This window comes from Zeus faber, assembly GCF_960531495.2.
Source record: "Zeus faber genome assembly, chromosome: 14".
Classification (NCBI taxonomy): domain Eukaryota; kingdom Metazoa; phylum Chordata; class Actinopteri; order Zeiformes; family Zeidae; genus Zeus; species Zeus faber.
In genome coordinates, this window is record NC_137200.1 from 24612344 (window position 1) to 24627594 (window position 15251).

A 15251-nucleotide genomic window follows, 5' to 3' on the forward strand; every position below is an offset into this window, starting at 1 on the left:
CCACGGAAGCCATTTAGGTTTTTGTTTGCGAATCAAAGTGCAGCTATCACGGCTAGTAGGTTGGGAGGTTAGGGTCAGCCTAATCCCAACCCTGTGGAGGCGGTGAAAGCAGTCACTTTATGGATGGATTTCCCTTTTCGGGAAATCTGGTGAATAGAGGAGGCCTATTGTCGTCAGTTCTAAACCGCTTTTGTTTCAAAAGTGGTTCATACTGTATATACTGTATATGCACAACTGAAGACTGCTACCCGATTGGGGTTAAATAAAAAAAATTAAAATAAAAACTGATATATGTATATCCGAAATCTAAGTCTGTGGTGTCGGATCTCAGAGAGCATTGTGGGGAATGAGGACTCACATCTGAGGAAGTCGTCTCGGTGCTGTGGCTCTTGCATCGGTACGGATCTGTACATGGCGGCTTCATCAGCTGTGGAAGGTTATAAATTCCGCGTTAGGTATCACGACATGACGCGTCATCGAAAACGTGAGGGTCACATTTACATTCCATACTGTGAAAATGATCATTTCTGGTAAAAAAAAAAAAAAGGATGTTTTCACGTAGCTGTTAAATTATTCAACCCATTCAACCAATACTATAATACAATAGCAGACCAGCTACTTTTACGGTTCAACAAACAAGGATTATGGAGTGTGAAGGATCCTGATTTTCTGTACTAATTTGTTTGTTTTATATCCTGAATAATTGTTTATTCATACTTTTGCTCTTGGTTTCTGGTCTGAAACGATAAATATATTCATATTTCTGGAGAGGAAGCCATCGCATCTCTGTTGTCATTCCCATGTGGTGTCACAGGAAACACCTGCTCGTGCACATTTCTAAAATGATCAGAGAGGTCATGGTGAGCGACCCGTCCCGTCCGGAATCATCCGTCCAATCGCAGCAAAGAGTAGAGAGAGGCTTTTTTCTCTGTCTCACCTCTCGTTGTCTTACCTCTCAATGTCTCGCCTCTCATCGTGTCACCTCTCGTCATGTCACCCTTCATCGTGTCACCCTTCATTGTTCGTCTCCTTTTGGTTTCGTCCAGCTGACAGAAAGTCATTTTGTTGACTGCAATGAGACAAAAAAAAATAAATCAACAAAAGTAACTCAAAGTTATGCAGAAAGAAGACCAAACAGCATGATGTATGAATGTTGTTTTTGCTCTTATGTGCGCAACTTTTTAAAATCATTTTTTCCCAGAAAACGTCCTTGTCCCTCGACCGTCGCTCACCTGTCTTTGCCACCTTGACCAGCTCATCGTTGCTGAATTCGTTCAGGTGCTGCTTCATCTCGGACACGGCCTTGTTGACGGGGCCGAAGGAGAAGTACGGGTTGACGGTGACGGTGGGCAGCTCCTCGGCCTCAGTCTGGGCGATGAGCATGTGGTAGCTCTGTCGGAGTGTTCAATAATTATTATTATTATTTATTTATTTATTTGTTTGTTTATTTATTTGTTTGTTTGTTTGTTTGTTTGTTAATTTATTTATTTATTTATTTATTTATTTATTTATTTATTATCATTATTATTATTATTATTATTATTATTGTTATTATTATTATTATTATTATTATTATTATTATTATTATTATTATAACAATATAATATAATAATGATATATAATTATAATAATATATTTCACAGGATACACCATAAGATTGAGGATAAAAAGCTGGTCAAAGCTTTCCTCTTCCTCTTCCTTAAAAAAGTTTAATCTCATTTTTTTTTATCTTATCTTACCCACCTTTTATTATCTCTTTTGATGGAAACACCATTTTTCAATCCAACGTCATTCATAGTTTGACTTTATAGTAAAAATAAGAAGAGTTCATTTCGCACTCTTCATCCAAATTGTTATTGTGATATTAAAACAGCGAGGAAAACATAATGGCTAATAAACTGATAAATAAGCAAAAAATATTCCTACATGACATTTAAATAATATAATTCTGAATATATTCACATATTCATTATGTTCCCCAAAAATGTTTTATTTTCGGCCATCGATAATCCCAATAACGACTTTCACCTGAATGAAGTGGATGTGGTCCTCGGTGCGAGACAGCTGCGTGATCTCGCTGTCTCTCCTCCTGAGGTCGGCGATCTCGTGGGTCAGCCTCTCCATGTGGCCCTCGGCGTTCTTCAGCGCCGCCCTCTTGTTGGAGGAGATGAGCTTGGACATCTCCTGCTGCATCCTCTCGATGGAGCGCAGCATGTCCCCGAACAGCTTCTCGCACTCCTGCATGGCCTGCTGCGCCGAGGTCTGAGGACGCACGACACCTGGTTTAACTGGCCGCACTGACCGGGGCTAAAAGGAATGCTGCTCGGGGTGGCGGCTGATAACGCCGCTCGAACCGCGCCGGCAAGCGGGAAAAATGTCTCTGTCTGCTGATTTGCGAGTTTTAGGGGAGTACAAACTTTGAGCGAGTCCACGGCCTGTTTCAGCTCCTCCATCTGTTTGAGGCGGTCGTGTATCTTCTCCTGGATCTCGGCTTGGGTGTTGCCCAAACGTTGCTACGGGGGAGAACGCGCAGGTGTGTTTACAAGGCAGCTCGGAGATGAAGCCGATATCAAACGATTGCTTATTAACTCCTTTTATCACACGACAACCGCCGCTAGAGCGCCCGTGAACTTTGTATTCAAGTCCCGACCGAGCGGCCATAAAAGCCAATATAAAACATATTGTATCCTTGGTTTCCTGGCATGTCAAACGATCTCACCCGTCACCCTTTACTCTGTTAAGGAATGCAAAAAAAAAAAAAAGCACATCTATGTTTCTTGAAATATTATTATTTAAAAATAGCATGATCGGATGGGCTCGGCACGGGCTCACCTGTTCCTCAGAGCGCTCCTGCTCGGCGGACACCATATCGTGGCCTTTGTGTTCTTTCACTGTGCAGAGCACGCAAATGCACATCTGGTCCGTCCGACAAAACAGCTCCAGACCCTTCTGGTGCTGGGGGCAGATCTGCCGGTCCAGGTGACCGATTTCGTCCACCAGCTTGTGCCTCTTGAAGGTGGCCGATTCATAGTGGGGCTTCAGGTGCTTCTCGCAGTAGGAGGCCAGGCACATCAGGCAGGACTTGACGGCCTTGTGCTTCTTCCCGACGCAGATGTCGCAGCCCACGTCCTGGGGTCCCGCGTAGTTGTAGTCCGGGGAGGGTGGAGGCGGAGGGAAGGACTCGGAGGTGCGCGGGGCCGAGTTGTATCGGGAGCCTCCCAGGCGGCGCGGGGTGGGCCGCTTGTTGTAGGAGACCCTGCACTGGGGGCAGAGGTAGGGAGCGGTGGGGTCCGCATGGTCCCAGTACGTCTTCAGGCAGATGGAGCAGAAGATGTGTCCGCACGGGATGGACACGGGGTCCCTGAGGTCCTCCTTGCACAGGTGGCAGGTCTCCTGGTCGGACATGGCGGCGGCTTTCCGCTGCTCCTGTGCGGCGGCGCGTGAGCTCTACGTCCCAGGGTTGTCACAGTGAAGTGTGACAAAGTGATCGCACCGGTACGGCCAGCACATGCTTTATAGAGTAAACAGAAGGGGAGGATAAACAGGTTGAGCCGAAACTCGTAAAAAAGAGGGTGGGGCAAGGAGTGGGCAGAATAAACGCCGCCATCAGATAGGAACATGAATGAACCCAAGCTCCAGGCGAGCAGCGCTACAGTAAATGTGTTTGCACTGGACGCAAAATGATTTACCGTTGCAATTACAGTTGTACAAAAATACAGTTATTTACCGTGAACCCAAGTAGTTCTTTGCGGCGGCAGACTGTTCCTCATTCGTGTGCAAATGAAATATGCAAAGTGCATTTACAACACAAGTACATTTTCAGAGTAATGGCGGCCTATCCACCAAGAGTAATAGCATGCCGAATTAAAGGGAAAAGAAAATTACAGGGCTCTCTCATGGTTGCAGTTGGTGTCAGTGGAAACCTTTTACGTGATGCAAAAAATGTCCAAAATGATTCTCCTTTCAACAGAATTCCTGACCTAAGACCTTTCGGTAGAAACCAGTTCACGAATACGTTCGCCTCAGCGGGTTAGAGCGGTTAACTATCAACCCAATTTTACGTTCCACTTTATAACCTCAGACTTTTATTTTTCTTCCGACGGTTTCGGAGGTTTATTCAAGGAGCCCGCGGCGCAACATAAACCGTGTTCACGTTCCGATTAGGTCGAGCCCGCTCCTCCACAACAAGGCCAGCGAACAGAACTGCAACAATTCCCTTCTACAAAAGCACTTCCTGGCATATTTCATGCGGGAGCCAAGGGCCCCGCCCGGCCGGTGGGGTTTCAGGGTTGTTTAAATGAAGAATGGAATGCGACCACACTTGATAGTCCAGATAACAGGGGAGCCGCGAAAGCCGGATAAAAAGATCCCATTGTGCCGGAGCCGAGTGGAGGGAAGGTCGTCATGGGGTCTGTCATCCGTCAGTAGCGGCAGCGCTGTCCTGGGACCAGAGACAACATGTGCACAATGTTTTAACCGGTTAGAACCAAAAAAATGGGCCGCTTACCTTTGCGGCTTACCACAACGTACCCACCCGTTCAGATATTTACTCTCCGTAAAACGCACGTTGCACTAATCTTGACGGAGAATTTCAACACAAAGGAATCATCTGCACAAAAATACTCAAAATAAAAATAAAAACATTGTTTTAAATCATATTTACATTGAATATGTGTCGTGCCTACGTGGTGAATATAATATAATATGTAGTATTAGCGCGATTCATTAAGAAGCTGCAGGGACGGCCGCTTGATACGTTAGAATGGTGACACATGGCAGAGATTACAACAACAGAGGTGTTTTTACTTTCCCGTAGAAAATGTTGAAAATTGTCACGGTGGCCCCTCCCGCCGCCTCTTAAACACAAAAAAAAAAAAAGACAGAAAGAAAGAAAGAACGACGTCCCGCACCCTTGTAACAAATTCAAGGTCCAGGAAAGGTGAAAATATGCTGCAAATGACATCAACCACGGTGAACTTGTAATTGGCCTGGAAGCGTGCAGAGGTAGAATAAACTCAATATAACGACTCTGGGTTTGTCTGGGACCGGGCGGAGGTGGAGGTGGAGGTGGAGGTGGACCGGGGGAGGTCTCCACCCGCCGCATCTGGACGGCGTCGGGGTCAGCGTCGGACGCCAGAAAATCCTCAAAGTCAAGTGGGTTTATAATGCTATTCTGAGCTCTTTGCACTTCACTGGAGTCATGCCGCTGCAGGGGGACTCCGTTCCGCCGCTTGCACGCCGCGCGACAGAAGGGTTAACTTCTGGAGCGTGCCAACAATAAGAGGAAACCACTATCGGGGCGAGCGAAAACCCGAGAAGCACAAAAAATGTGTAGAATCTTGAGCCGGCCTCTTCCAAAAAACATCCCATGACGCAAGACCAAGCCTGTCCGTACTGACTCATTGTGCATCACTTTAACTATAATGAATAAAGTTACAACCTTAAACCAAAGGCGACAAAAATAATTTTTCCCACTTTTATTGATAAAGCCATTGCGCTGTGTGGGGGGATGGTGTGGGTTTGAGCAGCCACACCTGTCCTGGGTCCAGGTAACTGGGGCCCAGGGTCGGTGTGGCTGTACACCTGTCGCTTGTTGATTGGTCCGACAGTGTGCTTTCTAGGTCAATTTAACAAACTATCCGGCCTTTCCCCGGTCCTCCCAGCACCTCCCGTGCTTGCTCAGTACTTCTCTCCATTTTCTCCCCAAACGCACTGAAGCTTGACCTTGAACTGGGAGTGGAGCGTGGATTTGGCCGCGGGCGCAGATCAAACAACGGCGAGCTTGGAAATCTGGAGAACAAGAGTGTCACGCCGTCACGTCTGCGGCATTGAAGCGCGTTGCATCATCCGACGTCCGCGCTCTGGCTTTTCTCGCTCTCTCGCTCTCTCTCCCTCTCTCTCTCTCTCTCTCTTTGGCATTTTTCTCACATAAATCATGGCGGCCGCGTTCCGACGTCCCCGAACCCTGCGGTAGCCTCGCCGCGGGCTCCGACCAGGAGTTAATCTTTAAGCACACAGCGCTGCAGTTACTGGAGAGGCTTTATCTGTCGTGTGGGGAAACAAACGGGCTTATCAGAGCAGTGGCCATGTAAGGAGAGAGGTGAAACTGTGACGCAAGGGGAGGTCTGTCTGTCTGTCTGTCTGTATGTCCGTCTGTCTGTCTATCTATCCATCTATATATCTATTTTTTCTTGTGAAATTAAGTTTTTTTTAAATATCATTATAGGGTTATAATCATAATCATCTATCATCGTCGTAATCATTTATTATTTTTGCGCCCATGTTACAGTTTGTGACTTTTCAACACTGAGCTCACCAGGGGCCCTCACTGGGACACACACATAGGGCCCACTGCTTTACTGTACTGTATGTTGCGTACTGTATCACTGTACTAGTTAAAGAATACTGTACTGCCTACTGTATCACTGTACTGGGTTGTAGCATACTGTACTGCATACTGTATCACTGTACTGGGTTACAGCATACTGTACTGCATACTGTATCACTGTACTGGGTTACTGCATACTCTGCTGTATTGCTGTTGTGTTTGGTGTTACTGTATTGCTGTGCCGTATGGTTGTACACTGTATATCTCTACACACACTACCTCACTTTGTTCACATGCCATTTTACTGCACATACCTGTATAAACAGGATAGTCTATTCCATTTATTTCTATTTTGTATTCCTACTTTGTAGATTACCTTTGTTTTTTCATTGTATTCTATTCTATTTACTAATTGAACTGAGTTTTAGGAATCACTTAGTTTAGTTAATTAGTTAGCTATTGTGCCAGTTAGTAACTGACCAGTTAGTACTTATTGTGCAAAAGCTCCAGGTCATTTCACTGCATTTACTGTATGTATGACCGTATGTATATGTATGTGAGAAATAAACATCTTGAATCTTAAATCTTTTCCAGAAAATAATAACAGAAAAAATCTGTATATCTTACTCTGTGAAACACTTGAAACTTAAAAAGTGGACCCAGAGAGAGAGAGAGTGAGAGAGAGAGAGAGAGAGAGAGAGAGAGAAAGAGAATGAAAGAGAGAGAGAATGAGAGAGAGGGAGAGGCCAAAACAACACACTCACAGTGACACAGACGGGTGAAACCACGGACGGGCCTAATTAAAATGCTAATGCGAGGCTGTGATGTGGGCTGACACCGATGTAGAGACTGTGAGAAGGAGCGATCAGGAAAGGAGCGGTCAGGAAAGGAGCGGTCGAGGAAGGAGCAGTCGGGGACGGAGCGGAGCGGGGACGGGGGACGGCCTCTTTCCACTCGCGGGGCTGCAGAGCGTAGTAAGAGGGGTTGACACGAGAGGGAAGTGCAGATGACTAACGTGCAGCGTAACGAGGCAGGAATGTGTCCAGCATTCAGAGCTGTGTGAGACAGGAATGAATGCCGGGCAGGAATGCGTGTGTGTGTGTGTGCACGCGCGTGTGTGTGTGTGTCTGTGTCTGTGTGTGAGTGTGTGCGTGCATGTTTCACCCTCGCACCACACAGCAAATATTTCCTTCCTGCTTCCAACAAACAACCCATTTCCGTATCTACAGTAACAGCACAAATGCACCTGCGATGTGAGCGGACCGGTCGGACCGGCCGCTGGGTAAACATCACACCCTCCAGCTGCTCTTTCACAAAATACTCGGCATGCCTGGCTGAGTTTCAGGAGACAAACAAACAAAATGTAACGCTCTTTTTTTTATTTCCGATGCACCTTTTTTCCTTCTGCTATCGTCTTTCAGCTAATAAAAGAAAAGACCCCACTGTAAACGAAAAGGGCGAACGGGAACGGTGCAAAAAAAGTGCGGCCGCACGGTCAAGCCGCGGAATGGCCGGCGAAACAGGGGACGCGTCGGTGGAAGTGGAAGAAAGGCTCCGGTGTTAAATTCAGGTTTCAGTGGAGCGTTTGTCAGGTTTGCTTTCTGCAGTCAAGTCTCCCATTCTTTTCCCCTCCTCCCGGGCCCGCCCTCCGCCTCCCCTCTCCCTCCACCTACGTGCAGCTCCGGCAGCCTTTGCTCAACCTGCTTATCTCACTGGTCCGGGCTCCGTGCCCTCCCAGCGCAGGAGGGAGGGCCGAGTCTGCTTTCAATCAATAACCTCTGGAATTCAGAAATACTAGTTGGTCCTGTCTCTGGCAGGCAGTGCCACACTTTTGGAGGGCGGGATCCCAGGTGCACTCGGCAGAATCTCTTTCTACCTTTGGCGTTTTCCGGAGCCAAACGCGGGGGGTTTTCTTTTCTTTTTTTTTTTCCTTCTACCAAGCAACAATGGCAGAGCGTGGGTCTCCAGATTACTTCAGCTGCCCCTTGTGCGTGAGCCTCCTGAGGGATCCCGTGGCGATACCATGCGGCCACAGCTTCTGCATGGACTGTATCAGCGGCTACTGGAATGAGGCAGATTACACCGGGATCTACATCTGCCCCCAGTGCAAGATCACATTCACCCAGAGGCCCGTGCTGAGGCCCAACGCCACCCTCACCCTGGTGGCCGAGAAGATCAAGAAGAGCGGCCTGAACCTCAACGCCGGCCCGGCCCCGGGGGGCAGCTACGCCGGGCCGGCCGACGTCCCCTGCGACTTCTGCTCCGGGAAGAAGCTCAAGGCCCTCAAGTCCTGCCTCAACTGCCTGGCGTCCTACTGCGAGAAGCACCTGAAGCCCCACTACGAGTCGGCCACCTTCAAGAGGCACAAGCTGGTGGACGAGCTTGGGAACCTGGACCGGAAGATCTGCCCGCAGCACCAGAAGTCCCTGGAGCTGTTCTGCCGCACGGACCAGATGTGCATCTGCGCCATCTGCACCGTCAGCGAACACAGGGGCCACGACATCGTCTCGGCCGAGGCGGAGAGGAGTGAGAAGCAGGTAGGGAGGCAGTCCCCTCAACTTCCTTCAGATCCGTGCCGCCGCGTTACGCCCGTCGACGTCCGGGCGCGGGAAAAAAGGTTTGAATGAGTGGGGGGGCGGGCGTTTCCTGTCAGTTTGTCGGGAAAGGAGAAGGGGTTTTTTTGTCGTCTTCGGCCTGGCTTTTTCACGGGAACCCGCCGTCGCATTAAGTGCCCCGACGGCATTTCACTTGTGACGACACGTAGAGACATTTAGGGAGCGCCAAACCAGAACCGCTCAAAAACAAGGTAGGCTTGGGCAGAGGCAGACGTGGAGCCGCTTCTTTTTCCCACCCCCGCCGGCACACGAGTGTTTATCGCTGGTGTTTGTACTTTGACAAAGTTCACCGTCACTATCAGTGAGCCCGGCAGGCACTCGGCGCCAAAAACAAGGCAGCCGGAGGAGGGCCCGAAAACACAGCTGCCGGTGTGTGTGTGTGCGTGTGTGCGTGTGTGTGTGTGTCTGTGTGTTTGATACTGGAGGTCCTTCACCTCATGAGCCAATCCCTCACTTATCTCTGGACCATGAGATCAGAATGACTCCTCTTATCGCGTGGTCCATTACGCCTCCAGGTCAAATGTGCTTCAGGATAAACAGTTGGAATCACTCCTTTTTACCAATAAACGGTTTCGGCGAGAGCCGCGGCAGTGATTCATCCCCTCGCATCCGCCGCCGTCTCTCCACTAAACGGGGAGTCTGTTTTCCCTCATCCCCTAATTTACGGCCTGAGATCTCCCCATTTTATTCCCTTCTCTTGCTCTATCTCTCCCCTCTCCTCCCCCTCTTATTGCACCCCTCCCTCCCTCCCTCCCTAGATTCCCCAAATTCCTCGAGCTTATCTTGAAGAATGGGTCGGTGGGCTCGGGTAAAGCCTGAATTAGAAGCCCTCTGTTCTGCTTGTCAGAGCCGTGTGCACCTTGAAACGTCTCTTTAAAAGTCGGAGCGGCGCTGGTTTCACATTCCACACACGGTCAAGATTCTTAACCCCCCCTCCACCCCGCTCCACCCCTCTCTTCCTCTTCATCACCCCCGTTTCGCCCTCCGTCGCTTTATCAGATGAAAACAGAACAAAACGAAAAAAGGAACATGATTACACAGGGCGGCCAACTGAATTATCCTGACCAGCGTTGGCATTAAAAGCAACAACAGTGAAGACTGAACGTAGAAATTCAGAAAGTATGAAATGTCCCAAATTTCAGAATAATGTACGTATTCTAACAGATTTTTCAGATCACAATACTTTCAGATTGCTTTCGGATTCCTTACTCTTCCAGCATTTATAGTGTGCGTTTCACCGTTTAGGCACAATACGGACGAAGGAGAGCCGAAAGCCAAAAATGTGTTTTGAAAAAATAATTGAATTCCAAAAATGTGACTGCAGGGAAAAAAAACATAGAGGATATACAGTATATAGTCATTTACAATCCAAGTGAAAAAGGAAAAATGCATAAACAAAAACAACAAAATCTTTTAGATCGGATGCACTTGGAGGTCTGTTGTGGAAAACCCACCATCTCGGTGCTTGAGCTGAGGATGGGAACTGCTCTGTCGGTGGCTGCACGGACCAGCACAAATCTTGTAAAAGAGAGAGGAATTCATTGCAACTGTCCGTGACAAAAATGCAGACGAGGGAAATGTATTTAAAAAAATAATTGTGCTGTGTGTTTCTTTTGCCGTTTTTGAGGTGTACCCGTCAACCCTTCCGTTTTTTTCCCGGGATTTCCCCCCGTATTTTACCCTTTCTCTCCCGCTGTCCGCCCGCTTAAATATTTCCCCGTAAATATCCTGTATTTTTTAACCTTTCTAAATAAATATTTTGGGGTTTTTTTTAATTGTAGATGTATTTATTTTCTGTATTTTATTTAAATATATTTTACGAAATGTCCTCATAGAATGAAACAAAAAAAGCCACAAACAGTTCCGGTGCGTGGGGAGCAGCAGCTCATTTCCATTAAAAGCGACACACACACTGAAACAGCCCAGGACTGGGAGTGGGGGTAGAGGCATGTTAGAATGGTTAGAATGCATAATCTAAGCGGTATTTTCTAGAGGTGGGCCAATCACATCATAGTCGAAAACGGATTTGTGTCCCTAAAATGTATCCCAATAGTCGTGTTGGGGTGGCCGGATAAACCGGAGGTTTCAAAAATAAAAAATAAAAGGCGGTGAAAGGAGCGACTTGCTTTCATTTTGGAATAAAAACAAACAAATGTTATTTTTCAGTTACGCTACCTGCGTCTTCTACATGTACTAAAACCACTTGTACTACAAGTACTCAACACTCAGCTCATGCCGCCGATTTGCCCCATGAGAGAACGTATGCTCAGCCGTCCTGTCATGTGATAGGATCCGATCCACGTGATGATGTATTTGCCACGACGTGCAGCAGATACACCCCGACCAAATGACGGGAAAATCTCAGATCGCGGGATATTAGACTCTAAATGATCGGGCGACAAACGTAATCGGACAAAACACAGTATCCCCAACGGGTCGCCGTTTCAACCGATCGATCGGCCCGCCCCTGGTATTTTCAGCCAAAAAAAATACATCACAAGATCCTCCTCCTCAGACCTCGGAGACTGATATAAACCTGTTGAAAGGGAGCATAATGTGGCCCCTGTCAGTGACTGCCGTTCGGGGAAGAGGGGAAACGAGGAGAACGAGACGGTAATGATCCCACGGGGGTTAGAGGGAGCAGAAAACAAGTGGGTTCCTTGTTTTCAGGTCAAAACTGTTTCACAGATATTAAAAAAAAAAACTAAAACGGGGAAACACGAAGGGCAAGGAAATCAGTCCCGGAGTGATTTGAATAAAATGACACCGTACGTACATACTTTAATACATACTGAATTGAATCAAATTACCCTTGAAAACATAAAAAATCAAACTTTTAAATCAAATGAAACCCGTTGTTTGATGACATAAACCAGGTTACATGTAATCAGTTACTCGCCAACTACCTGTCCAATATATGCTATAAATATTCATATTAATAATCCTTCTTTCAACAGAAACTCTTGGGAATATCGACGGCCGAGATCAGACAGAAGTGCCAGGAGAGGGTGAAGGAACTGGAGGAGCTGCGGACGGCGGTGGACTCACTCAAGGCAAGCACGCGCTCTGCAGGCTCCTCGGCCGACGCCCCGCGCCGAGCGCCCCTTTCACGAAAAAAAGACCAGTGCAGCGGCGTGGAGCGTCGAGGTCGACATCTTCAGAATGTGTCCCAGCCTTCCTCTGCGCGTCCGAGGCTTAACAAGCCCGCGTGCGATTATAACTGAAGGCGTGGAGGAGGAGGCCAAGGTGCCCTTTCTTAGGCACTTTTTCGGGGAACGCCCCATCATATGATTTGAACTTGAGCTATTCCAGCGATTCCCAGGCCCATAAGTTGATGGCATGGGCCCCGTATCCCCTGACAGCGCTGTGCTTTCTGTCCCGTCCAGAACTCCGCCCAGAGGGCCATGGTGGAGAGCCAAAAGATGTTCGAGGACATGATCCGCTCCATCGAGCGCATGAGGTCAGAGGTCACCAAGATGATCGGCATCAACGAGAAAGCCGCCTTCAGCCAGGCCGAGGCGCTGGTCGAGCGGCTCGAGCAGGAGATCGACGAGCTGAAGAAGAAGGAGGCCGGCCTGAAGCAGCTGTACAGCACCGAGGACCACATCCATTTCCTACAGGTACGCCCGTGCGCTTCTTGTTTTCCGGGGAATATATCCGACACAAATCCGAGGGGAAGGGACTGACCGCAGTCCTAATCCTCGCCCCGCTCTGGGGACGACGCCCAATATTAGCGGGGATCTGGCGTAGCCAGCTGACATCCGGTCCGGGACTTCCTCTTCCGTGCGCCTGTCATTGTTTACAGTCCGTGTGGAGAGAAAAAGAGGCGGAGCCCGTTGGCTGAAATGCAATCTGGGAACCCGCTGGCTACACCGGAACCCCCGAAATACGGGCCGTTGTCCCCCATTGTATCGTTGTTAAGACCGACGAGTTCCCAGATTGTCCTCACCCTAACCCAACGCAGCTAGACCCTAACAATACGTTTAATGAACCGACGGGGGACGATAAAACCCGGTCGCCTGATCCGTGTCACTCGCTCCTCACCAGAACTTCAACTACCTCTGCACGCCTACGGACGACGGCTTCATACCGAGAGTGACGCTGAACCCGGACTTCTCCTTCGGGTCGGTCAGGAAAGCCGTGGCCGAGATCAAAGATCGTCTGGAGGAGTTTGGCCGAGAAGAGTTGCAGAAGATCTCCAAGTCAGGTGCGGAACCTCGGCGGGGCGCGGGAGGGGAAAGGCTGGGACTGGACATCGGGTCGTTTCCCCAAAGGCGTGGCCTGTTAAATGTGAATGTTTTATGTCTTACAGTCAACGATGTTCCGGTCTACACCACGGAAAACCGGACGCTGGAGAGAAGAAGCCGAGGTGAGCTGAGACAAGTCCGTGTGTCGTCACTGTAATAAAGTTGTTCAGAGTTAGGGTTGGATGCTCGGATCCTCCTCCCAATAAACAAAATGATAAAGGTGTCGGAGGAAGAACTGCTGCAGGCTGTAGCCAGAATTTCTAAAACACGCTCATTTCACATTCTTTCTCCATCTTTAGCCAAAGAAATGACAGTGGTGGACAGCGCTCTTCCTCCAGAGCCCAAAGCCAGAGCGGATTTCGTGAAGTGTACGTATTGCCCCCGTCTGCCCAGATCGTAACCCTTTTGAAAAAAAAAAAGAAATATACAAAATATTAATTCACGGCTTGTTTCCTAAAACAGATTTTTGCCAGCTGCGGTTGGATGCAAACACCGCCTACAAAGAGCTGCACCTCTCCGACGGCAGCAGAAAGGTGACCCGCACCCGGGACCTGCAGCCGTACGGCGAGGGCCCCGAGCGGTTCGACAGCTTCGCCCAGGTGCTGTGCCGGGAGGCCCTGTCCGGGGGCCGCTTCTACTGGGAGATCGAGTGGAGCGGGGAGTTCTCCATCGGCGTGGCCTACAAGAGCATCAGCCGCAAGGGCAAGAGCTCACTGTGCCTGCTGGGCTACAACGACAGGTCCTGGAGTCTGCTCTGCTCCGACTCGGGCTACTCCGCCTGGCACAACCGGGTGGACAACGCCGTCAGCGGCCCCCACTCGCCCCGGATCGGGGTCTACCTGGACCACGCGGCGGGGGTCCTGGCCTTCTACAGCATCGGCAGCAGCATGACCCTCCTGTACAGGTTCCAGACCTCGTTCCTTGAGCCGCTCTATCCCGGCTTTGGGGTCGGAACCTCAGTCAAGATCTGTCAACTCAAGTGAACGCTGGGAAACGCCTATTCTGATCACTGGACATTCTAGAACAGTTTCATTGTCTTTTATTATATCGTTAATCTTACTTTCCCCCCCATGTTTTTTGTCATTTGAAACAGCACCACCACCAGCTGAGGTTCCAAGATTTGCAAACTGTTGATGCTTTACTGTGTCCTTTTGTATACATTCCTACACATTGCTTCCTGTTTTTGTATCTCAGTGAAAGCTGTTACAGCAACACATAACAATATAACCACAAACAAAATTTCACAGTGTTACTACTCCGTTATTTTTTCACTTTAAGAAACGTCTATTTAAAGTCATGTATGTTTATAGATATAATACAAGATGAATAACATGTTTGTATTGCAATAATTACTCTGATAATTCAAAATAAAGTGAAGAATAAAAAAAAGTGATGGATTATTTTAAGAGGCACTGAATAAGTCATTTCAAGCAGTTCCTTCTAAAGATTCTTACATTTAAGACTTTGACTTACATGCAGCAATCTCTTTGCATCATTTGTACGTTATGCAGATTTATTTCTCACACGAAGTCGCTTTTTTTAGTCCCCTCCTCCTTTTCTGGAGGAATGGGGCTAAGGGATTGAAAACAGCGCCCCTTGGTGGTTGCTTGCGGTAGTGAACCTGCCGCACAGTAGGAATCACTGTTTCTATACCATGCAGTTTGCATCAAGCAGGGAAAGGTTTAAAGTTTAAGCAGCGCAGCAGGAAATAAATTATTTGCGCCAAACACATCTTCACGAAAGACTTGAATGGAAAAAAAAAATCCTAATTTAAACCAGGACATCATTTGTATTGGTACATCATTTGGAAAATACATACAAATCCCAAATGATTGTCAGATCTATATAGACAACACAAATGACACCCACTGATTTTCTTACATGAAATAATGCGTTACAATCTCGGCCTTTTGCATTCCCCCATAGTTCTTCCTTCCAAAAATAAAATTCAGAACAGGGATGAATCCTACCTAGAAATATTTAACTCTGAGTTTCGTTCCAAACAAAATAAAATAACGGCCTTTTATTGGGAAGCCTGGATTGAAGACAAGTCAAGGACCT

At 48.0% G+C, this 15251-nt stretch overlaps 2 protein-coding genes across 2 annotated transcripts in view; one reads left to right on the top strand and one right to left on the bottom strand.

Annotated features, from left to right (window-relative positions):
* The window catches only part of ftr83 (finTRIM family, member 83), a gene marked incomplete at its 3' end in the record, with an annotated part of 4416 nt that extends 968 nt beyond the window's left edge, over nt 1–3448 (bottom strand). Inside the window, exons 1-6 of the mRNA XM_080013549.1 lie at nt 2833–3448; nt 2418–2513; nt 2029–2262; nt 1233–1392; nt 953–1069; nt 359–427 (exon numbers count right to left, since the gene is read on the bottom strand). Of these exons, the coding sequence (XP_079869675.1) occupies nt 359–427; nt 953–1069; nt 1233–1392; nt 2029–2262; nt 2418–2513; nt 2833–3405 (1249 nt within the window). The 5' untranslated portion in view covers nt 3406–3448. The remainder of the gene's footprint in view (nt 1–358; nt 428–952; nt 1070–1232; nt 1393–2028; nt 2263–2417; nt 2514–2832) is intronic.
* Nucleotides 3449–7955: 4507 nt separating this feature from the next.
* Nucleotides 7956–14557, top strand: ftr82 (finTRIM family, member 82). Its single transcript, XM_080013801.1, has 7 exons — nt 7956–8865; nt 11901–11996; nt 12330–12563; nt 12991–13150; nt 13256–13312; nt 13490–13558; nt 13653–14557. Exons 1-7 carry the CDS (start codon nt 8275–8277, stop codon nt 14171–14173), a joined length of 1728 nt encoding a protein of 575 aa, XP_079869927.1. The 5' UTR covers nt 7956–8274; the 3' UTR covers nt 14174–14557.
* Nucleotides 14558–15251: the final 694 nt, after the last annotated feature.